Source organism: Phyllostomus hastatus, unplaced genomic scaffold (genome assembly GCF_019186645.2).
Source record: "Phyllostomus hastatus isolate PE091 unplaced genomic scaffold, TTU_PhHast_1.1 phas_scaffold_501, whole genome shotgun sequence".
NCBI classification, from domain to species: Eukaryota; Metazoa; Chordata; class Mammalia; order Chiroptera; family Phyllostomidae; genus Phyllostomus; species Phyllostomus hastatus.
The window spans coordinates 26,903,612-26,928,758 of record NW_025334033.1 but is presented as its reverse complement, the minus strand read 5'-3'; the positions used below and the strand labels follow the sequence as shown (position 1 = coordinate 26,928,758).

The following is a 25,147-nucleotide window of genomic DNA, read 5'->3' as shown; positions in this document are numbered from 1 at the left end:
TGGAGCAAATGACCATACTTAAAAATTACCTAGTGGAGCTCCTAGTATATCATTCATTAATGCTCAAAATATTGGTAGCTGTCAAACACCAAGAATGTCCACCATTCAGACCCAGTTGGGCTTATGGCAGGAGGCTTGTTTACTCACGAAAGCAAAGAAGTTCTGGGAAGTCCAGAAATGTGCCCAAGATCACCCAGCCAGAACTAGAACCTAGGTCTCAGGAGCTCCGGGCTAGGTTCTGTCCCCTACGCCAAGCGAAGTGGCTGGACCCTGGAGGTGAAGTACACCGATGTGTCTGTTATACAAGGGCTCAGCCCCTCCCTGCCCTCTTCCCCCTGCAGCTTTCAGTGATTCCCCGCCCCAGGGAACTGCCTTCCCCCTGCTGCTTCTATCTCATCTGCTGCTTCTATCTCAACTCAGCTTCTGTTGGGGGCCAGAGGAAAAAGCCAGAGCCTGAGCAAAATACATCAAGTCAGGGCTGGTACCACGTTGTCCCAGGAGCAGAAAAAGAGAACTGTCCCACCCCTCCTGCTGCCTTCCACTCCCAGGGGTCCTCAGCCTCATGCGAATGCCTCCAGACAAAATAGTTGAGGTTTTCCCTGCCAAGGGATGAGCAGAGGAACCCAACCCACACCACACCACATACTCTACATACCAGACATTCCCGGATGGTCGGCTTTATAGGTGATTGGCCACAGCTGTCTCTGGCTTTACCCAAGGCAGATGTCTCTGAGAGCAGGAGTGGAGCTGGGGGGCGGGGTGGGGGGTGGAGGAATCAGGGGAGGACCTGAGTTTAAATGCTCGTCCCAGAGACTGGAAACTGGCCCGAGGCCTCTGCTGTCTGCAAGCATGTCTGTTATCATTCTCCACCGCCAACCAGCAAGCTGCACACTGGAACCCAGGCATCACTAGCATCGTGCTCTAAGGGTGGGGTGCAGGTTAAGAGTCATTTAAATATTTACTGAGGACCTACTATGAGTCTGGCACCATGGTAGGCCCACAGGACTGCACTTGATTTGATTCTTGAAAGCGGACGAAATAGGGTTTTCTTCAGCCGCACTTTTAAAATTGCTTGCATGCAGGTGTGAGGGAATGGAACGGGGAAGCACAGTTTTGCTGAGCACCTAATAGGTGGCCAAATCCCTGCTGGCCTGTCCCCACGTGAGTGCCATGGGGTCAGGTTCCATGCTTTGGCGGCACATCCAACTCAGGTTGGCTTAAACGTGGCCCGAATGTAGGTGTTAGGAATTGGCAATCTTGGAAGAATTCAAGTTAGACAAGCTAATCGACAGTGTCAGCAAAGACACAGATTCTTCTTCCCTCTGCCCTCCTTGGGGTGGGCTCCACGCTGAGGCCGGCTCTGCTTGGGGTCAGAGGATCGGCTTCCTTCCCCACTGCCGTGGGACAGACAGGCTGGGACCCCCAGCAGACCCCCCCTTGGCTCCTTGGCCGGATCAGGTGGTATGCCTGTTCCAGAACAAATGCTGGTTCCAGAACCAATCACGGGGGGCAGAAAGGGGGTGGTGGTGTTTTCCTTGGGCTGATCGCTCCCACCCTGGCCTTGAGGTCAACTCCCCTAAAACATTGCTGCCTTTTCCTAAGGGAGGACGAAATAGACGCAGAGGAGTGAAATGCAGAGCGGTATATGTCCCCACTGGGAAACAAGGGACTTACTCAAACCCGTGTCTGCGTGAAGTCAAAGGCCTCGGGTGGTGTGTGTTCTCACTTCATTGTGTTGTCCTGTGAGGCAAGACAAGGGAAGGAAAAAGGATTTGGGAGTCAAATTTTAGGTGCTCTTTGGTGACAACGGAGGAGCAGTCGGGGGAAACACAGGTTGATTAAGGCAACCCCTCATCTACCAGCCTTTCCCAGGTGACGTGCTCCTGCCATCGGGGTTTGGGCCTTAGGCACCATTCACTGAAAACGGCCCACAGCCCCTGAAGTCCTCTCAGTATGTTAGTAACAGCCCTGTTCCAGCTGGAGCCCGTCCTCCGGATTTTGCTGAATGAGAGAGAGTATTACCAAGCGGTTTCAGGATACACAGGATCAAGTTATGTATCTTTGCAGCTGCCTTAGGGAGGACACCCCTAGTGATGCCATTTTCAGAGGAACTATTTCAGCAATCGTGTTGCCCTGTGGCATGGTGCAGGGGCACTGGTAGCAGGGAAGGAGGGAGGAAGGGGACAGTTGTGGTGTGGTAACTGTTTGGGAAATAATTATAATAATTATTATTATTACTTATTCAAGTTCAGAGCAGCCGGAGTTCACAACAGCCGATCCCCAGGCCATACACACTGGTTGCAGACTGCATGGTCTGAAGTTTATCACCCAGGCAACCGATCTTTCTTCAGTCTCTCATATATCCACAGCTTGGCGCTGGAGAAGCCGCATGTGACAAGATGTGACCCCTGCCTGCCACCGAGATGAGGTTGCTGACAACGAAATACTACCTAGTAATACGAGACAGAGGGTACTGCGTGTGTGGGGGAGTAGGGTGGGGGGAGGGCAGGCAATTCCAATAGGATTTTAGAACAGGGTTTCCCGAGGTGTGATCCTTGAACACTCGTCCCTCGCAGTATACTGGAGTTAAAAAAAGTGTCCTGCGGCCAGGGGAACTGGGGCAATGGCATGTGCTATGCTGCTTTTGGAGATGTCCAATGTATGAGGGTATCTTACAGGCATGAAAACATCTCACAAAGATGTCTTAAGGTATAAACTTGTTCAACTTGAATACTGCGATTCTTAAATTTATTTGCCCATGAAATGCCTCCCTTTTCCCTCGAGGAAAACAGGCACGGCCTCTGGGTTAGTGTCCCATGGAACCACACTGCCCCCTGTGGTCAAAACCAGCCAGGCTGCCTAGCAGTGAGGAGCACACATGGGCTCAAAAGCCTTCTTCCCGGTGACGCAGGAACAGCCCGTCACTGGCAAAGCTGCATAATTAGGACCCAGCTATCAGCAAACATGGGTGCCCCCAGGACGCGACCCTGAGACCAGGGCTGTCTGGTTGCTTCCTGCTACCCAGACAAAACTCGCTATCCGTCAGGTGAGCTGATGGTGAACTCGCAGGCATGGGGAATGGGAAGGGTTTGCGGGGTCTCCTCTGTTTCCCCATCCCCTCGTTCCTTTTGGATGAGGCTCTGATTCCGCAGAGCACCCTGTGGCCTCCTCTGTCATTGCTCGTCCCTCCAGTTTCAGGCCTCTTCGTGGTCCTCTCTTTCCTACCTCCCCCTTCCTGCCTGCATGCCTACGCCCCAGATCTTCTCCCTGCTCACCCACTAGCCCCAGGCTGCCTCCCGATCTGGGAGGGCCTGCTGCAGCCCACCTCCTCCCCAAGAAACCAGCCAGTCACTGCTCCTTCTCGGACGCCCCACGCCCTCCCGAACTTCAGCCCAGCAGTGGGCAGTTTGCACTATTCTCACTTCCCTTGCCAGAGACTGCCTTTTCCCCTCTTTGCATCTTCCCTCACACCCACAGAGTCCAGCCTGCCTCACCCTCCCTGCTCCCCCCAAATGCCCCTGCTGTACCAGGGTGCCGGGGCCACAGGACTGAGGGCCTGGCTCAGAGCCCCTTCTCACTCCGGCCACAGCTGGAACGTGGCCGGCCTTCTGGTGAGCCCGGAAAGCATCTCTTCCACACTCAGTTCTGGGCTTAACTGAATCAAACCTCTCCTTCTAACACCAGGAAGGTGCAGCTGGGTGGGGAGAAAAAGAGAGAGACCCTAGCAGCTTGAAAGCTCCTAATAAGGCCCCAGGTGCTGGAGTCTGTTACTGCTGCCCAGGGGCCAAGGCATTTCCGCCCCTGGGCTGGGGGAGCCTCTTGCTTTGGGAATTTCAAGCTGCAGGCATGTTGTGTGAAGGGTGGAGATTGCTCAAAAAAAAACACACCGTTGAATGTCTGAACCACCAGAGTTACTCTTGAGCACTGGTGTTTTAGACTCAGGGTAGAGCTGTTTAGACTCAGGGTAGAAAGAAAAAGAGCCTAAACCAGGGTTTTGGAGACACCCAAGTGAGAATAGCCAAGCCAGGCTCTCCGTAAGCTTCCTGTTAAAGAAGCTCTTAGCTGGGTGCTCATTCGGTGACCCCTCAGGACGCCTCATTGTCCCCGCATCTTGGCAACGTGCCATCCTCTCCTGCAGCCACCTGTCCTCCCTGTCCCCAGCTGCCTCTGGTACGTCCCAGGCTCTGCCACAGGCACACCTGGTTCCCTATGCTCAGAGGTCCTTCTCCTACACCTGCCAGGCTCACACAGGTCCTCCCTAGAGCACAGGTGGCGAACACAAGGCCCGCGGGCTGAATCCGGCCCTCCACCTTGTTTTATCCGGCCTGGCACCTTGTTTCTACCCTGCGGCAGTGCTGAGCTCTCGCTTAACAGTTAAGGAGTAGTTACATTCATACAGTCCTAAAATTACATTCAGCCCTTTGAAGGCAACTGCAAGGCTGATGTGGCCCCTGGTGAAAATGAGTTTGACACACTTGCCATAGACTGTTGGTTAAAAACATGAGCTTTGGAAACAAACTGGAGTCTGAGTCTCTGCTTTGCCACTCACTGGCTGCGTGATCTTCGCACAGTGGCTGGGAGATCCCAGCTCTGCTCACTGTGTGGTCTTGGGCACGTTACCCAACCACTCTGTACCTCGGCCTTGTCATCTATAAAACGAGGGTGCTCATGTGCCATGCCTTACACGCTGTGGTGGGGCCTTAATGGCAGTAACGAAGGTCTGTGCTGGCTTGTGGAAGGAGTGCAGTGAGTGTTGGCTTCTGGGATGAAACGTCTGCCCCCTGTGAGCAAAGCCTGCCCGACTCAGGGTGCAGGCCCTCAGGCTGCCCATCTCCCACCCGAGAGGCTGCGTGGCTCAGCTCATGTACTCTCTCCTCGCTCTAAGTTTGCCTTGCATAGGAGCATGGGACCTGTCTCACTACTGAGCTGCTGACCTCTGTTAGTGCATCTCCACACTATGACCAGAGTTCTCCCAGGATGGAGTCTCTCTTCAGGTCTGCCTGCAGCATGACGGTCCCTCTGGTAGCACGCCCTCGCTGCCCTCCTTTCCATGCCCCGAGCCAGAAGCCGAATTGCTCCCTGTTCCCCTGAGCAGTCCAGCCCTCATAAGTCCAGGTCTCTGTGCGTGTGGTTCCCACTGCCTGGACCGCCAGTCCCCCACCTCTTCTCTGCCTGGAAAACGCCTCTTCATTAGGACTTAGGCCAAACGCCTTCTTCTCAAAAGCCTTTCCCAACTCCAGGGCTCTGCCCTTTTCTCCCACAACCCCGGCACGAGTTTGTTCTCTGTGGACTGTGACCTTCTCCAGGAGGAAGACAGTATCCTCAGTGTCCTGCACACAGTAGGTGACGGGACCCTCGGTAAGGTCTCTGACCGCCTGATTCAGCAGCAGAGAGGATCTGAATGCACGGCCGCAGACAGCCTCCGCTCCCACACCCCCCACTCTGGTGCCCTCTGCTCCTTCCCCACAAATGTTAGCTCTCCTCCGAGGAAGACAAGGGGCCACCTGCCAAGCCTGCTAAGCTCAGGGGAGGCCTTCAAGACAGCCTTGCAAACTGGGAGACCTAAGGTAACCACAAAGGGTGGTCTGAAATTAAAACATTAACTACAAGCTGTTTATGGCAGGCAGTCAAGTCCTAGGCTCAGATCTTCCTGACAAAAGTCAGTCCTTGCCGTAATTGAACCTATTGTCTTTTTGCACCTGCGATGACATACCTTTGGAATGTCAAAGTAATGGTAACAGGCCTCTGGGCCCCTCGAAGCACAGGTGCCGCCCCACAGCTGGGGCCACAGACCCCTCTTGCTGTTACCGTGTTTACTGCTGTTAACTACCCTGTATGCGCCTGTGGAAAAGTATGTGCCTGTCATTGTACTTTTTATCCAATCCCAGAGGCTCACACCGCCCCCACCCACCCCCTTTGCTTTCTCTCACCTCCCTAATGTGTCACCAGTGGACTTCACGTAACCCATTTATGTCTTCCCTTTTGATTGTAATGTTTAAACTAAGGTGCAAAATTGCCATTTCCAGAGTGTTTACTCAATTCATTGACATTTTGCTTCCCAGTTTGACTCAAACAAACTCAAAAAAATTCTCTACCTGTTTGAATGTTTCTTCCATTGACACTTCCCTCCGTCCTGGGCCTAGACCTCACCCCAGACTCCCCACCCTCATTCATGCAGGTGGTACTCAGTTCCAATCACCGTTTTGTTAGGGGACACGATCCTCTTAGCTCTTAGACATACCAGTGGCACATTCCCTGTTGCTACGGTGATTCTTGGACATCGCCCTCTTGCAGATTAGAAATGCCTCTCATTTTTCTGAGTCTGGGTTCCCCCAGAGAAAGACACTGCTGGGAGGAGGGCTGCTCCGGGCCCTGGAGGCTGCTCGGCTGCCGGAGGCGAGCTCACCTCCCAGGTCAGCCCCACGTTGTTTGCAGGTGCAGGTGCGCTCTATCTTTAGCTGCGCAGCCTTCCAACTAGGTAATGCCCACGGGCCATGAGGCCCAAGCTACTTTCAAAGGAGAATCATTGTATCTTCCCCCTTCTGCTCTATTTCTCCTTTGAAATTCCTCTGGAGTCAGCAGAGCTGCATGGCACTCAGAGGCACCCTTGGCCCTGTCTCTGTGGCTCACAAACACCCTCCCCCGCCCCTGCCCCCCTGCCCACCTATGACACACATCTGCTGACGACAGCACCTGGAGGTAGAATTTCTCCTACATGAGAAAGAGGTGTTCTTCTGTCTCTCTTCCACCTTCCTCCCATCCCCATGAGACTTCCACACAGGTTCATTCCTTTAAAAGTTTATTTCTGGTGAATAAAAAAAATAATTTATGTGACCAGATCCACAGAGTAAAGACATCATGACACGCAGCAGAGGCTACCGTTCCTGGTTGCGTCTGGACTTGGCAGCGTGGGGAGAAGGCGGCTGAGCGGAACTCCGCCTCTGGGAACCAGGAGGCCCGGCGGGTGGGAGGCTGACGCACGTGTGGACACTAGCTGGAGGGCTGGCAGGTGGGCTCAGAGGAGAGCCAACAATCCAAATCTCTTACACAGGAAAGAAATGTGCTTTGTTTTTTTTCAAGCAGCCAACAGAAGCTCTGTCACAAGGCCGTTCCTAATGACCATAAACACAACATGCCCAGCAGACACTCAGGAAGGCGGAGCGGTTGTCTCAGGGGCTTTTAAACAGGACACTTGGAGACCCTGGAGGGGAAGACACCTTCCCCTCCCCGGGGCCACCTCCTGAGGCCTGCCCTTGAGGCGACCTGAGCCCTGGGCACAGCTGTCAGGATGTGGGTTTCTGAACCCACTGCCTCGGCCCGAAGCGAACTTTTCCTGCCAATTCCTTGGCTCCCCTAAGGCTCGCAGCCCTGGCTTTGGTCAGCGGAGGGGCTGCTTCCTCCAGGAGTCTGAGAGCTGAACGGGCTGACAGCTTGTCTGTGCTGGGGTCTTTGGGCAGAGTCTCCAGAGGACCCACCAAGGCCCGGAACCCAGAGCTGGGGGCGACTCGGGGCTCGCTGCCAAGGAGGGAGCAGGCTCATTCTCGGGAGGCCGTGAGGCCCCCGGGAGCGGAGACCGCGGCTTGCTCACCACCATTGCCCGGCTGCCTGGCTGGTGTGTCTGTGGCCTTGGGGCCACTCTGGCGGTGGCAGGGTCCACCCTCTTGGGGATGGGTACATTTGGGTTTTTAGATATTGATAAGTTAGGACTAGGCTTTGGTTGCTCATAAACTCACTGACTGATAACCCCCCCAGAAAACAAGCAGGGGAAGCCTAGGGGGAGCCCCGGAGGGTTTTCTGTGCTCACGCAGGTGCTGAGGCGCTCACCCCTGGAGGCCGCACGTGAGCGGATGGGGGCCCACGACACCCAACTGGAGGGCTGCCCAGGACCCTAGGTGCCGGCCTGCACGGACCGCCAGGGCCGCATCAGACTGAACGCTGGCAGAGTTTGAACAGGGCTGGCTGTTTAACTGGATGTGGCTTTAGCATTCTTTTGAAAAGCAGAACCAACAAAACCCAAACTCCCAAATCACCGGGAAGTTCTGAAGTCCAGGTCAGGTTCCTTTTTGGACCTTCAGAGACAGCAATTTCTAGGCCCAAGGATCAGCCTGAGGCTTCAAAGCCCAGTGCTAGCTCCCCACCTGGGACACCCCCCACACCGAGATGCGCCATGCTCCAGACCTGGGACCGGTTCACCCCGAAACCATCCTTTTGTTAGACTGTCTGCAATGAAAACTCACACCCACAATGCAACTCATATCTATGTTATTTCCCTTTGAAGAACCAGAAGCCCCCTTCAATGCCCCGGGGACATCTGTCGTAGCACCAATTAAACAATGCCCAAAGCACAGCCTTTCCACCATTCACGAAACCAGGGAAGACAAGCCACAGGCAGCCATGTGTGCAGGTGGGCGAGGGAGGGGCAGAGGAAAAAGCACCACACAGGTGTCCCGGCCGAACACTCCAGATGGGATGACATTTGTACGGGTCCAACAAAAATGAACTTGGCTCCAGGCCTGTCCTATGTCATCGTAAAGGACAGGTGTTTCCACTTGACTCGTCTCTGGAGGTTTTCAATGACTCTGAGGCAGGGACAGAGAACTTACTTCCTGTCACTGCCTGGCTCCTGGGATGCTGGGATGTGACAGGGGACAGGTGAAGGGAAGAGAAGCAACTGCACAGCCTGAAGAAAAGTGGGTGAGGGCAGGCCATGGAGGGGTGCCTCAGAGTCTTGTGACATGAGGGTGCTAACCCGGCTTGACTGTGAGCCCTGGGGTCTGGTCCTTAAGTCTGAGAAAGCACCCTGTGCCTGTGTGCAGTGTCTCAGGGGAGTAGCCCCAGGCCACAGGGCCCTAGCCCAAAGCACAGTATACTAGCCACACTCAAAAAGGGCGAGTAAAAATGTGTAAGCTCCCTGAGATACCCGGGCTCTGCCAGCTAACCTCCTCTTCAGAAGTGGTGCCTCCACCCTGATCTCCCTACACACTCTCTCCACCTGCTTTGTATTGACACAGTATTTCCTCTATCTTTGTACTCATCTGGACAAAAATTCTCTTATGTGCAGCACTTTCAAGCCTTTCACAGATAGGGGAAACTGTCAAAATTTAATTATACTTTAAAGCCATGGCATGGGATAGAGTCTGCTAGAGCAGGGCCGTTGGCAAGGTCTAACAGTGACACCTTTTGAGGACCAAAGCATCCACTGTTCCCCTGGGTGGAATTTTGCAACTGCACTGTGGATGTGGTGTGAGACAGATGCCACATTACTGCAGAGAAGCAGAGAAGGGCTGCCTTCCATGGCATCAGCTTTGAAAACCATGCACCCTCGTTCTCGTTTTTCCTCCATGAATTCTCTCAAAGATACTTGCTGCCTGGGATTAGGCTCTGTCTGGAGTCAAGGCTCAGATTAAAGGTAAATTCAAGGCCTTAAAATACCCTTCAAAGAGAGGGCTCTGAGAAAAGAGGGAGGGGAAAAACCATACAATTCTGAAAGAGTGACATCTAGGAAGACGGACTCTGAAGATAGCATGTATCTTCACTTATAAGATGCAGTAAGGAAAACTACCTTGTGAAGGTTCATACTGACTTTAGGATGCATCTAGATCTCAGAAATCTCACAACATAGGAAAAAGTCTATCTTAGGAGGGAGGAAAGGGGACACATTTGTAAACAGATGCCTCCCAATTCTGGATTCTGATCATTGTTAAGAGCAGAGGAGCCGATGTGGGACTTGGCAGGTGGAGTCACCCAGGAACTGCTTTATTTCAGCTGAACCCCCGCCCTGGATGCCGAGAAGGGGGAGGCTGCACTGCCTGCAGTCTGCGGAACACGGGTGTGTGTGAATGCATTTGTATGAACTGAAACAGCCTCTGCAGCGTGAGGAGCCCACACATTTTATTATAGCCCCTGCTCCCCAAGCCCTGACAGTCACCCCATACCTCTGCCCTTTGGATTACGGAGGAAAAAAAATAATCATTCGATTTTCTGGGCCACAGAATACATGATGGGTCTAGATTGTACAAGGAGCTTACACACTGAGGCAAGAAGGCGTGCAAACAGGAGCAGAAATTCGTCACCCTCTGGGTGAGCCAGTGCTTGAGACGCAGGAGGATGACCCCAGCTGCCCTCCTGGAGTCCACACTGGTTTTCGTTTCCGTCTCTTATCGACCGTGCTCAACGCCAACTCCCACCTTCTTCTGAGAGGGAGACGAGTGTCTTCGAATATCTACGGCATCAATGACTCCCTCAGCCATTATCTTCTTCCTGGCACGATTTCACAGAAGGCCCAGGAGCAGGCCCGGAGAAGGACCGGTGTCTGAGGACGACATAATACTGACTTCCCTTTTTGGTAACAGTCCACGAAACGTGCACCCCTCTCTCCTGAGATCAGGTGAGGCATGAGGGGAGGTGGCAGAGGAGCTGTGGGGGAGACACTGTACCGTGTGACATCATGATCATGCAGCCAGCGCCCGACGGAACGGAGACTTGGGAACGAGCTCTCGGGGCCCTGGGCTGGCCCCGGGGGCAAGCAGGCGGCTTCCACGGAAGCGCCAACCTCTCAGGAGCGCTGTCTCTCCAGTTCTCGCAGAGCCGTCCCTGAGGGCTCGCTGTCTCGGCTCTGGCCTTAGCCTTCATCCTCCCTCAGCTCGGTGGGTAAGAACTTGTACTGCTGTTGGCGGATCTGGGCCAGCTTTTTCCTTGCTTCTTCCAGTTCTCGTTCTTTCTTCAGCATTTCCTCCTGGGCAGCGATAATCTGGAAGGAAAGCAATGAGCTGGATGGATCTAAAACTTTCTAGGAAACTGCCCTCCCCCTCCACCGCTTGCCTTGCGAGCTCCCACAGCACCTGTGACAGTGGCACAGCAGAGCACCAGGAATAAGGACTCGCTGTGGAGACCAGCCTCTGGGCCACAGTTTGGATTTTGAGACCAGTGACCCAGTTGACCCAAGAAAAGAAGCTGACTTCTGGCCACTGACTTAATAGCAAACATCTGTGTCATCCCTACGATGCACACGGCTCTGGTGGAAGCATGTTACATGGCGTTTCCCGTCATCTTCTCGGCAGCACCATGAGGCATGCCCCACCGAGAGGGCCATTTTTCCAATGAGGAGCCTGAAGCTGAGATAGAGTCCACTTCCCTGCAGTCCCCGGCCAGTGGGGCGGGACCTGGCCCAGACATTCCTGAAGCCAAAGCTGGAGTCATCAACGACTAGATGCCGTTCACATAATTGTTTCATGCTTCTAAAGTGTGAGGGATATTAGTCATAGGTCTTATGTGAAAAAGGTAAGTTTGTGTTCAAGAAAGCCAAAGAGATTTCTTTCCTATGGGCCTTTTCAGAGCCTTTCCTAGGCCAGCGATCCCAGGGATACTCTGAGGTGGGGGGCAGAGGGCAGTATTTCACAGCCTTATTTGATCAGAGACCCTTCTTCATGGAACTTCTCACTGGACTAGTGTATCAACATACAGAGCCTGGTGAAAATGAACCCAGTGTATTTCCGAACAGAGGGAGTGGTTCAGGAAGATCTAAGGAAGGCACAGGAATGAGCAACTGAGGAATGAGGAATAGGGTCTCGGTGCTCTTGGCACTATAAGAAAACCAATCTCATATAATCGATTTGTATCAACACACACCTTAAACTGCAAACCTGATTTCCTGCAGTTTCCTCCTCATTCATAAGCACATGAATGCAACCCGGCACCATCAGGGTACTCTCCTAGGACCCCAACTACTCTCCTAAAAGTTCTGGGAAGGGGCCGTTGTTCGTTCTTTCTTTTGAGCCAAATATCTTGAGCGGGTAGCAGCTCTAAATGCATAACTCTGTTTATATAATAATATCACTGTCCTCCAGTTTCTCTTCTCCTTTTTTTTAAATAATAGAACCCCTAATTTTTAGCTAGGCATGTGACTACTAAGAATACTGCATTTCCCAGCCTCCTTTTACAGCGAGGTCGGCCATGTGACTAAGTGCTGACCAATGGCCCAAGAGAGGAAGTGATATATGCAACTCCCAGGCTGTGCCAGCCCCTCCTTTACCTCTTGTTGCAGGCTGGAAAGCCCAGGAGGTTACTGAGCTATCTTGGACCAAGTGGCCAAGAGCAACATCTCAGGGATGATTTAGCAATAAAGAGATAAAATCTGGGCTGCAGACACGAAATAACCACCACACCACTCCTCAACTGCTTATACCTAGGCTGTCATGCAGGAGAAATAAACTTCCACCTTGCTGAAGTCACTGTTACAACACAATGCCCATCGCGAGAGCACACATGGTCTGGATTTAATCACACACCTGAGCAATGCCCCCCACAAATTTTGTCTTCACTACGACATCGTCATCATCGGCTTTGCCAAAGGCTGCCTTCTGGGCTGCGCGGACAAGATTGTCTGAGGCTCTTTTCACAGCATTTCCTGCCGCCTGGAGAGGCAACAAAACACACATCACATCGTTAGGAACAGCCGTTTGGATCTGGTGAGAACAGACATTAAGGTACAGTTCATGAGACTATGAACCTATTTATTTACCAATTATAACACAGGAGTTCTCTCCAGTTAGTATGTATCTGTCTGTCCATCTGTCCATCCAGCCATCCATCCACTGATTCTACCAACAGTGGCACCTACCTAATCTTGGCTCACTCGCAGATGAATGAGATCCAGTTTCTGGGCTCCAAGGAACACACGCTTTTGAGGGGGATTGCGATTAAGTACATAAATGATTGCAGCACTCTGACGTGTGTGTTAACGGAAGCACTCAGGGCTGCCTCCTGGGTCTAGAAAACCACCTCCCCTGCCCCATTCAGCCTAGGCATACTTGCGGGCTAGGCTTAGACACCACTTTCTTGGCCCACCTCAGTCTCACCCACCCCATGCACCTGCACGCTCGGTGCTGGCTTCTCTGCAGCCCTCACCACACTTGTGGTTGCCTTTCTCCCTCCTGGACAGTGATTGACTTGAGGACAGGAGCTGTGACTTGAATCTTTGCATCCCCAGCACCTGGCACAATGGCTGCCTGGGGCTGGCGCTCTCTGAATGACTTTTGGTCAAATGTAGGGCCGTGAAGGCACTACTGACCTCTGCGTGAAAGGGCTGGGAGCCCCACAGTAATGTGGCCTTCACAGATGTGCTTTGGAGTCAGGGCTGGGCTTCACACCACCTGCTGCAGACTGGGCAACTGCTAGGCACAGGCAAAGAAGAGCTTTTCAGGGTGTGGTCTGGGTCTTCAGTAAGAGCTACAGTCCACACTGGCTCCCTCTTAATGCTCGGGAAGCATGGCCCTGGGGCCTTGTCTTCTGCCACCTGAGGTTTCAGATTATCTTCTAGTGATGGTCAAGGCTTTGTTATACCTCCTGATTCCTTGCCCAGCCTGCTCAAAGTCAAGGATTTGTGCATGGGGGGTTAAACCTCAGAAACTTGAGCATTTTTCTCATTCAAAGTTAACTGGCTCATCTGGCTGTGAGCTATCCTGACAAATAGGGACTATCAGGGCCTGTCCACAGGGAAGGGGAAGCCAATTAATCTCTGACAAGTTGTCACCATGAGCTTATTCTCAAAATAGCTTCATGAGGTCAGAGTTCATTAGTCCACCTTTCTGATGTGGAAACTGAAGTGAAGTAACCTGACTAAGACCCTGGAGCTAGTGAGTCACGGAGCTGGGATTTGAATAGGTCCATCTGGCTCCAGAGAACCCCTGGGTCACTGGAAGGAAGTTAGACATGACATTGCAGCAGCCACGCACATCAGTAACAGGGACTGTGGGAGTGGTGCTGTGTTACACCCGGGACTTACGTGCCCTGCCCCTCATAAGGGCCAGTGCAGCCATCTCCATTCCCATTTTATAGAGGAGGCAAACTAAGGCCTGGAGAATTCTGGGTGATTTGTGTAAGATCATATACTTAATCCACAGCAGGGGCAGGACTTGAACCCCAGTCTCTCTTGGGATGTTTTCCTCAAAAGTGTCGCCCAAACTCACGAACCACACGCTCACAAACGTGCAGCTCCCCACCTCCCCTTGGGCTTATCCCAGGCATTGGATGAAGGTGAGGGAGGTGGGCCAGGGACACACTCAGGAGGCCCAAACGGCAGCAACGGGCTTGAGGACTTCCAAAATGAAACTCGAGTTCTGAGCTTCGGTGGAACTGTTTAAATAGTTCTGCCATTTATGAAATTACTCATGACTTATATAAATACATTTTTAGCATATAACCTGCATTTTAACACATAATAAACATCTATAAAATTGGAAACAAAGTGCCCAAAGAATAGGGAAATTCAGTCATAATCAGTTGATGTGATATCATGCAATCATTAAAAATGAGACTCGTGAAGAATGGGCCAGTTAGCTTTGCATAGAGAAATTATGAGGACTTTCCTTCAAGGAAAAAGATATGCATGATAAAATGTTAAGTGAAGAAAAGCAGAATGTCTCTTGCTATGATTACAACCAGACAGAATCATTTTGTACACAGATAAACACAAGAAGAGAACAATGATAATATTTGACATGTGACAATGTTGGGGCTACGTGACTTTCTCATCTTCTCATCCTGACCTTTCTTTCACTGCGTCTGAAATATGGGACAATTAAAACAATCAGGAAAACATATGCTGTGGGAAGGACTCGATCGTCACCTTCCCAAGCATGCTCTCTGGGCTCTGGGCAACCTTAGCAATGGTCTCAGTCAGATAAGCTCCTCGGTCCGTCCTCTCACTGCCTTCCCGAGCAGGCCTCGAATGAGGGCCGCCACCGACCGGGGCTCCCTCTGAGGCGTGTGCGGTGCAACCATAGAGACTTGGTGCCAAGCCTAGGGAGCTCCGCGCCTTGTCAAGGACAGATGTTAAGGGCAAACGTGGTGGACCAGGGCACAGGACCCATGAGAGTGGTCTGGCTGGGGGCTCTGGCAGGACAGAGGCGGGACTGGCTGCTTGAGGCCTGGGGGTCAGGAAGGGATTCCCAGAGGAGGTGACTTTGGAGTTGAGTCGAGAAGGACAAGTAGGAGTTCCCCAGGCTGGGGGGTGGGGAGGCAGGCCCCGAGGCAGGAGGCGCCCGGAGAATGTCCGTCTGGTGGGGCAGCAGGGTGTAGGCGGCATGGTTGCACATGGTAGAAAATGAGGAAAGTGGCACAGAGTTGGCTGATGGAAGGCCCGGTGGGTCATGCCAAGCAAGTGAGACTGTTCCCTCCGGTGACACTTACCCGCTCCAACAGGAGTATTTTCCCACCAGCATCAGTGACCATTACCTGTAGCCGCCTCATGGCCTCTGAATCCTGGTCGGCCTTCACCTTGCAGGCCACGAGCAGCTGGGCTGTGGAAGCGGCGACCTGCTTGGCGGATGAGATGAGCTTTTCCTCACTGGCATGTCCCTGAACAGAGGCGTTGGCTGCCTCACAGAGACTGCTGGTCGCAGCTGCCACCATTCGGGCCTGGGGGCAGTCAACAGAGAAGTGACCCAAGGCCCGAACCTCCCTCGGGGGCTCCCAAAGGCAAATGGGGAGGAAAGAGAAGGCGACTCACGGCAGAAATCAGCCCCTGTGACCACTGTCCGTCGTCTGCAGCGTTGGCAGGGATGGAGCCCACCTGGGGGTGGAGGTTAGAAATCGGCAGTGAGAGCTGGGAGGCTCAGGGCGACCCACAGCCCCCCAGACCCTACACTGCCTGGCAGCAGAGGGAGGAAGACCTCAGACCCGAGGCACCAGCAGGCACTCCCACTGTCAGCACCAGCAAGACAATGCAGTGCCCTTTCCCATGAGGGAGAGCCCTGGCCCCTCGCACCAGCATGCTGGCCAGTTTCCGCTGGGGCCACAAGGAGTCCCTCTGCAAGGCCCCCAGTGGCCTGTGTAGTTGCCAGGTATTGTGTTTCTGGGAAATGGCTCAGGAATGATAGATGGGGCTGTCTTTACATGCTCATTTCCTTTGCCGACCTTTCTCCACTTCAAACATGGGAGCCCCTGAGGACTCTTTTTTCAAGGGCCAAGGGAAACTTAAATCTCTCCTGATCACAGCGCCTGAAGCCACGCTGTGATTTTCTGGCAGATGACGCAGAAATGGGCGGTACCTTCCTTTAAGACAATTAAGTGCAGAACCTTAAGGAAACACAGACTGTTTTGTTGGGGTGGGGGAGAATGAAGAGGCTGGAAGTAAGATGATCTCTGTTTCTATTTAGAAATTATGGCACAAGTAAAATATTTTCTGTCCGGATGTAGAGGGAGTATCTATGGGAGGAAATACCTTTATACCTGAGGGGCGAGGTGAATGAAGAGGTAATAGATGACTCTGTATTTCAAAAATTATTTTTATTACTATGGTTTTATTCTTACCTAAGGACATTTTTTCATTGCTTTTAGAGCGGAAGGGAGACAGAAAAACATCCATGAGAGGGAGATACATTGGTTGCCTCCTGTGTGTGCCTGGACCAGCGATTGTATGTGCCCAGACTGGGGACTGAGCTTGCAACCTAGGTATGTGCCCTGACCAGGAATCGAACCTGCAACTCTTCAATTACAGGATGATGCTCCAACCAACTGAGCCACACCAGCCAGGGTAGATGACGACTCTCTCTATTTGAATATGAAACTGGGGATCTGCCAGCAATGACAGGAATCACATCAGGGCTTGGTGAAGGTCAGGTAAACTCCAAGGTCCTGCATATAAGCCTTGAGTTCATCCAAGTCCAGCCAAAGCTCTGTTACCAACTCTTCAATGCTGAACATCCGAGTCCCTTGGAGGACGGGGCTCTGCCACTTTCAGGACAGATTCTGTAGACTCTCGCAATGTGTCTGGCACATAGTTGGCCCTTTATCAATAAACTTGGATTTTTAGGTAGGATATTCTTCTCGATGATCCATTTTTGGTCTTTACATATTGATCGATCAACACACACTTGGTAAGTAAGGTCAGCACCGGGCACATCTCCGGGGGATATGTGAGAACATAAAGGAACAGACTGCATGCTTGGGGAGGCATACACGTGTTAACACTGAATTACATACCACGCAATGGTTTAGCCAGAAAAGCCAGAGTATGTGGTCTGAGACTAAGATGCGGCTAATTCACAAGAGACTTCCTGTGGGAAGATGGACAGCCACTGCTTGGGCATCGCTTTCTGTCTGTGCTACACTCTTGGGCCAAGACACACTCGTACCCGTCTCTCTGCACACTGACGGCAGAGGCCTTTCCATGGCAAACAGAAGTGACGGACAGTTGCGATGACCAAATTTCCCAGCCCCCCAACCTGACACATTGCGAGGGTTTCTGTAGGGCCTTTATATTTGAGAGGCTCTCTGCAGACACAATTTGGATGGGGTGGTTTCATGTCGTATGGGAAAAAAAAACAGAACACAGGGAGTATTTTAAATGGGAAAGCCTTGCCACAGCCAGGATTAGTCTAATACGCTATTAATTCTTTGGATTACTGAAAAAGAGCTAGGCTTTCATGTAATGCAGGTGGAATGGGTGACTGCAGATGAAGCAGATCAAAGACATCTTAGACTTAAAACTGGACTGGCCTTTTGGCCAATGGGCTCAGGAAAATGGTAACTGCAGGACTGGACAGCATTCAGTTACAAGGTGCTAAAGAATCAATGGAGCATTGGGGTTGGAAGATGGCGTTTTATAAAGTCCCTAGTTACACAGCCACCCACCAGGAAAACACGACAGCTTACGTCTTTGAATGGCCTAATGCACGGTGGGAACACCAGTGTCTCGCTCAGGCCGGATCACTGCCTGGGGTGGGGCCTTTCCTTAACCAGAAGCAGATGAGGGGCCTGCAAGGCAAACCCTTCATTCCGTTTGTCAGGTCTGAGCAAACAGAGTGTCAGGGTGGCGGGGGCCGACCGGCAGGTCAGTGATGGATGGCAGTGACAGACGGCACATCTCTGGCTTCCTCGGTCAGGCCAAAGCCTTCAGCTCTTTCCCTCACAGGCTCTCACTATGTGCTCTCCCAGTGCTCGGTCAACGGGGTTCACCCACCTTTCCCTGGGCCACCAGCTCCCTCTGGGCTGCCGAGGCTGATTTGACCAGGGCACTTGTGGCAGCAGCGATGGATTTAGCAGCTTCCAAGATCTGTTCTTCAAAATCCAGGGTCTCATCTGCTTGCTATAACCGAAAGAGAACAGTGTCACGTGCAATTCATATCCACAAAGGGCACATTCTGCCAAGCTACTTACTGCTCGGTCACCTGGCTCTTCATCTGTCTTTGCTTTTTGTTGGCAACCACACCCAGGCTGAAAGACCTAAACTACCTCCCCGTGTCCGCTCTCCAAAAGGCGAAAGCTGCCAGCACTCACATTCTGCACAAATGTTAACTCAGGAAGTTCTAAGGCTATTTTTCCAGGCCAGAATCTTTAAAGAGACATCAATCCACTGTGAATCAAATATCTGGAATGGTCCCATCAGTATCAATAACCAAAACCAAAATAACCAATAATCAGAATCCAAAGTGGGGGGCGGGTAGCACCTTCTTCCAGGGCTTAGGGCTCAAAAATGGCTCTCAGTCATGAAAAACCTTATTTTTCTGGGGTAAAAACAAAAGCAAGATAGCATTTGCATTTTTGTGGCTGAGTATGAAGAGCGTTACATACCAAGCAAAGACCACCCCGTGATGGAAAAGAAACCCGCCAGGGTGGAGCCTGTTCAGTCACCCGGCTCCCGGGGCCCCGCTGCACTGGGGGAGGACACTGGCCACCACTGCGCAGGTGCTGCCGGCTCAGTGGGACTCTGCTGCGAATCTGCCACCACCACGCCCTGTGCTGCCAACGCAACCTGGGAAGTTGGAGAGAAGCTTCTGGAAAGTGGGGCGGGGCGGGTAGGACACCACCATTTGGGGTGGTCAGACTAGATAACGTTCAAGGTCCCCTGCAGCACTAACAGTCTGTCGATATGCTGAAGCTCCCCTCGGGCCCCAGGATGCTGACGATGTGGCCGGTACCTTGCAGGTACTAAGAGGTGATGATGGTCAGGCGTAGCAATCCTTTTCTTTGCATGATTGTGGTAAAACACACGTAACTTTTACCCTTTGGACCAATTTTAAGTGTATAAGTCAGTGGCATGAAGTACATTTGCAGTGCTTTCCAACAGTAATATGGTTTTAGTGCCTACTATGTGCCAGGCAGCTTGCTTAGGCACTTTCATGTACATTAGCTTGTTTTTCTGCAGATCAGAAAAAACAGGAAAAAAAATCCTGCACTGTAGGTATGCATATCCTTATATTTACAGTGAGAAAGCTGGGGTTCAGAGAGGTGACGACTGGGCTCCAGGTCAGGTGGCAGCAAGCAAAGTCTAAACCAGATCTAAACCTAAAACTCTGATTCCACGGTGATGTGTTTTACTAGTCAAGGGCCACACCCCCTGCCCCCTTCGCTGCCCAACCCAGGCATTGCTGAGGAATAATTTGGGGTCAGAGGCTCAAAGTCGGCTCATTAATGGTCTCATACGAGACATCAAACAGGATGGATACGTGGGCACAATTCTTGTCCAGTGTCCTGTTCTTATCGATCACATCTTGAATCACGAGAGCTGCCGGTCTAATTTTCGTTTCACGACCACATCATCACAGTAACGATGCAGGGCACACGCAGTGGGTCTGAAGGGCGGTGGTGGCGTGTGAGAGGCTCGGGGACAGACGCTGGACGTCTTTCTTTTTTCTGACAGTCTCGCTCTAGGAGCATTCAGGAGAGGAATGGGTTCAGTTCCGGTGGAGTCATTTTGGGGATTCTTCATTATGGGGTGGGAGCAGGGGAGTAGCAATAGTGGAATATGAAATTTGTTTACTGAAATACAAACATGACTCAGTGTAAGGCGCTTCGTTGTGAAAGGTATTGTCATACACAGGCCCGAAGAGATGCCCTAGGCTCTGGTACATGTGTTCAATGACCTTGAATTAATAGCTTTTTTGAAAATCCATTCTGCAAAAGAAAGTCAAGCATATAACACATTAAGGCACTGAGGACACCACAGACCTTTTTGGGGCCAAAGGGAGCCCCTCCTCACTTTGCAGACCAGAAAGGAGCGGCCTGTGGTGTCTCCCAAAAGTCTCCTGGGTTCCTGTCTCAGGGGACTGTGCGTTCTGCAATGTAGTCCACTTTATGAGGTAGAGTGCCCATCACCAGATTTCTGATTTCCCTAATTTTAGTATTGATAAACATGGAATTTCCTTAAAATGAAGTGCTAACTCTAAGCATGGATAATGTGATGAGATCATTACAACTGGTTTGAAAGGCCTCTCCCACGTCTTCTGCTGCTTGGCAGGGTGTTTCATTATTATTATTGTTCTTTATTATTATTATTATTATTTATTACATCATCATCATCATCGTCATCACCACCGTCATTTTTCTGGGAAAACACATGCTTGAAACAGAGATTCAACTTCAAAGTATTTTTGACACCCACTGATTTTTCTTGCAACGGCAACTGCTGTAACGCCCCTTGATGGATTTTTATTTTTCTCTCCATAACATCTCTATGCTTTAAAATGGCCATAGCAGAAAACCTTATTTCTGGAAGACACGTGCCTTGATTAAAAAGTACTGGAGAGCTTCCCAAGGAAGGCTTCACAGAGCTGACTGGGATGGCAACAGGGATGGAAGGCGAATGTTTAGATGCTGCCGTCTGGGCAGAGAGCTGCCCGCCTGCCTGCTGGGCACAGGCCATTCTGTAGGCCAGGTTCATCATTCACACTAACCCCACCCTACCTCTCCTGCGGCAGACAGACATCAACACCTGAGGTTTCCTCACAGCACACAACTTCTAGCCTCAGAGGAAATGGGGTCTCCCTGCGCCCGGGAGGCTTGGTGAAAAGGCAAGCACCCGGGTCAGTGCTCCCCATCAGCTTCAGCTCCCACTAGCACAGAGGATGGAATTGGAGAGAAGGGTGGTGAGGTGGCCAGAAAAGAGAGGAAGAGGCACACGGCTTAACCACATCACAAAAAGGAGAGAAACATAATTGGCTTGGTCTTTGAAGGACTTGAGCTTTTCTGGACCCCACACCCCAACAACTGGAGCCATTAAGATTGTTAAAACAATTATAACTAATCCTATACACGTAGTTATCTATATTTCTTTAAAGCAGGGGGTGTCAAACTCATTTTCACCGGGGGCCACATCAGCCTCGTTGTTGCCTTCAAAGGGCTGAATGTAACTTTAGGGCTGTATAAATGTAACCACTCCTGAACAGTTAAGCAAGAACTCAGTGTTGCCACCGGGTAGAAACAAGGTGCTGGGCCGGACAAAACAAGGGGGAGGGCTGGATTCAGCCCTCGGGCCTTGAGTTTGCCACCTGTGCTTTAAAGCTACTCACATCAAGTGAAGGTGGTGAACTTAAGGAAATGTTTTCATTAAGTGGGCTAAACTGATAGCTTCTGCAGAATCACCTGAGGATCTGGTTAAAGCTGCAGACTGTGTTTCAGTAGGTCTGGGGCGGGGCCTTGGAATCTGCATTTCTAACAGAGGTGTTCCTCAGCCAACCCTGTGGGAAATGCTGGCCTGGGTCAAGGAAAAACAGACACCCATCAGCTGAACCCTACCAGCCTGTGACCTCCGCCAGGGCACATACTGTGTCCTATTTAACATATATCTCTTGAGCACAAAACCAGACAGAACAGCCCATGTGATGAAAGCTTGGGGAATGAACGCATTTATGCAAAATGAATCTCCTGAGTCCCCGAGTTCAGCCCGAGGACAGTGTACACGGTTGGAGAGGCAGACGTGCGCCGAGGGAGCGTCCGCATCAACAGCCGTCCACTCCTGACTCCTGGGGGCGAAGGCACACACGTCTGGGCACAGGCTCCTGCCCACGTCGAGCCGCGGGCTGTTGACTGTGCACTCTGCCTGCATCCCTCCACCAGCCTGCACAGCGGGTGACAGTTTGTCGGGCATGCACAATGTAACACAGTAGCACTTTCGGCATTTTACAGAGAGGCGCTCAATAAAATACTGCTGGGCAAAATAACATATGTGCAAACCGAGAATCTGTTCTGCTTCATGGCGGGGTTGGCTGCAGTGTCTGAGCACTGGATCTATTCTCTGGTCTTTTGTACCGGTTCTTTTCCCCTCGCCCTCCACTCGAAAAGGCTATTTATTGTCCAGGTCGCCACTAGCTCTTAACAACTGTCTCTCCTGAACTGTCCCGCAGACTAGCTGGCGATGCCTTTCTCCTCACCTTGGTTTTTTGGGAGATTTGAGAATGGTTTAAGCACCCTTTTACTACTATTTTCCTGTTTGGGGATTTTACGCAGAGCTCCCCTTCTAGAGAGTCAGTGGTCTGGGGAGCCTTCTCTGGGGAGTGACCGCACTCCGGGTTGGCTCCTTGCTGCCTGCTCCCCATAGCTGGACAGCTCTGAGAGTTTTACTCTGATTGGTCTCAAGTTTAGAGAGCTAGAGGTTCCACTGGGGTGGGGGGTGGGGGGAGAAGTGTGGAATGGGAAGAGAAAACAGGAGACTTTTCTTCAGTTTTGAAGTACCTTTTGCCTTTCGAGGATTCTGAGAACATAGTCTTTGCAGCAATTCATTCGCTGGGCCAACCCCCTTCCCTCCCACCTATCGGACAGGGTTGCTGTGAGTATGAATACACATGAAGCATAACTGACTCATAGTAAATGTTCATTAGCTACTAGCAAATAATTTCATTATTATTTCTACTACTACGTATATTTTTTTGTGGTTTTAAACATTGTTTTGTTTTCAGACTTTGGGCTAAGCTAGTCTGTTTTCCCTTTCTGAGTGCTGTTTGCCACTTATAATTCTAGTAACAGTTCTACCTGCCTTTTCTGATCAAAATCTAGAATAGTTACAAATAAAAACTGCGAAGATAAATGAGGTGTCAAGTGACACATGGTACAGACGGGCACTGCTTCCAGCCTCTCCCTCCACACCCAACCAGGAGACGGCTAAGCTGGGTCTTAGTCACTGATCTGCACTTTCTGACCGTGACTTTGAGGCATTCGCTCCCCTTCTCTGACAGCAATCCACTTTCTGTTTGTAACGTGAGGAGCAACTCAGCCCTCCTGGTGCTTCACAGCTTAGACATGCTATGGTCCCAATCAAACCCTTCTTAGAAGGCACCGACTAAAATAAGCAGGGAATTCTGTTTCTCTTCCTTCGTCTTTGTCGGCCTCTTCACGGAGGAGCCGTGTCCTTCCTGCAGCATCTTTACCACCTGCCCCCCCCGTCGGACCTCCCCAGCAGGTCCCTGGGTGTGTGCAGGGCGGAGGAAGAGTGTTTCTATCTGTCGTCCTCTTTCTTTCCCTTCTCTTTGTGAACACACCCCTGCAACCCTGCAGCCCCTCCCCTCAAGGAACATGAGGCGAAGGAGCGGAAGTCACCCACAGGATTTGGCCAAACAGTCACTTGCCCGATTTCTGTCTCCCTCCCTGAAACCTCTGAGAGACTGCCTTGCTGAGAGCTGATAAACACGGTCGTGGCTTTTCTCATACTGGCCACAGAGCCAATGACAACTCGTGGTTCCATCTTCCCAGTTAGGAATCATGCCTTGTTCTGGGTCACTGAAAGTCTTGCAGAATGTTTGCTATTAGAAACAAGGTCACAGCACAACAGAAACCACACACACACACACACACACACACACACACACACACACTGATTTTACATATATACAAATTAAAAAATTCTTATATATAAGAATATATATATTCCAGCAGAAATAATGCCTTTTTATTTCAAAATCTTTTATTACAAAACCATAAGCATGTAATTCTATAACATAACAATATCACACTCAAGCACACCATATGACATTTTAGGTGAAACGTTCAAATTAAAACTCTAAATCATACCCACATTATTGTCCTACCAACCACATTCGAGCAGGTGTTACTTCTGCCGGACCATGTACTCGGTACATACTTTAAGAGCATGAACATTCTGAATATAATCCAAACGTGCCCGAGGGAAAACGGGAAGCCGGACCCAGCAGTCCTGCACCGCGAGGGAGGCGTTTCCCGCCAGCTGGACGCGGAGTGGAGCAGGCAGCCACATTTCTCCTTTTTTTGGAGTGAGTTTGGCTGCTACTAGTTTGCTTCTGGAATGGAATTGAGAGGTGCCTGGGGGGAGACCTTAGCCTGTATCCAAAGATCCAGCTGCACCAGATCCGCTTCTCCTCTGGAGAACCACGGGTGGGGTGTCTTTAGGACCACCACCCTAAGTAGTTCAAATAAAAGGGAAATCTCTTAGAACACCTGGAGCTGAGAAGGGCTCAGATCTGGACACAGGGCTCTGGCCCCCTCCTCTCCCTCCCAGGGCTGCCCTGGTCTCGGGGAGGGTTCCAGGGAAACTGTAAACAAACATAGTGGGCAACAGAGAGAAGGCCCTGCCAGATGGTTATGCCTGCGACCTGGGGAGGGACTACCTTCTGCACCTGGACGTGAAGTAAATGTACCTCCATGCAGCGTCCACTGGAAAAGGCCTGGGCTCGCACCACTAGTATCTGGGGAGTGGTCTGCCCACAGTATCCACTGTTTGAGTTCTTTTTTAAAAAGTGAAAATTAATGCCACTGAAATGACTCTGTGATTGCTATTTCTGTTTGATGGAAAAAGTCTTAAAGGTTTTGTCATGCTCTCTCTCAACAACAAAAAAGGTACTTGAATGTCAATATAGGAAACACGGACAAAGAAAAGGTAACAGAATTCTTTTCAGGCTTAATCAGATACATTTGTTACATTGTAAGCCCCTTGATATGAATCCCCCATGTGTCTGAGGAGGGTCTGACCAGGAACCATGGTCGTACTGGTGGGGAGTTACCCGAGAACATGTGCTGGCTGAGTTCCCCACACATATTCACTTTTCACACTCTATACGTCTCCTGGCCTGGAACCAATTAGGGGCAGATAATCCCAGAGCCCCCGGTTTAGCCGTACAGAAAACACTGTATCCACTTTTCCTTCTCCCTGTTCATCTGGTTGCCTTTCCTACTCACCCAATCAATCAGTATAGCATGCTGGTCTATAGCAAAATTACCAAAAGAAACAAGAAAACCACATCAATAGTAATGAATGGGCTTCACCTTACAGTCCTCCTAAACCTGCATTCTTCTTAATTCACGAGAATGTGCTGCCTCTGTTCCCTGACTGATCGCCATTCTGGTCAAACAGCTTAAACTGCACGGAAAACCCCAAATGATGTTCTCTGGCCAGTGAAGG

At 51.1% G+C, this 25,147-nt stretch overlaps 1 protein-coding gene across 10 annotated transcripts in view; it reads right to left on the bottom strand.

Moving 5' to 3' along the window:
- Positions 1-9,874: 9,874 nt before the first annotated feature.
- The window catches only part of TLN2 (talin 2), a 409,742-nt gene continuing 394,469 nt past the window's right edge, over positions 9,875-25,147 (bottom strand). For all 10 annotated transcript variants that reach the window (XM_045822076.1, XM_045822086.1, XM_045822079.1 and 7 more), the window contains 5 exons: positions 17,963-18,088; positions 15,509-15,571; positions 15,235-15,417; positions 12,288-12,413; positions 9,875-10,750 (listed from right to left, as the gene is read on the bottom strand). In XM_045822076.1, coding sequence (XP_045678032.1) covers positions 10,622-10,750; positions 12,288-12,413; positions 15,235-15,417; positions 15,509-15,571; positions 17,963-18,088 — 627 coding nt within the window. In that variant the 3' untranslated portion in view covers positions 9,875-10,621. The remainder of the gene's footprint in view (positions 10,751-12,287; positions 12,414-15,234; positions 15,418-15,508; positions 15,572-17,962; positions 18,089-25,147) is intronic.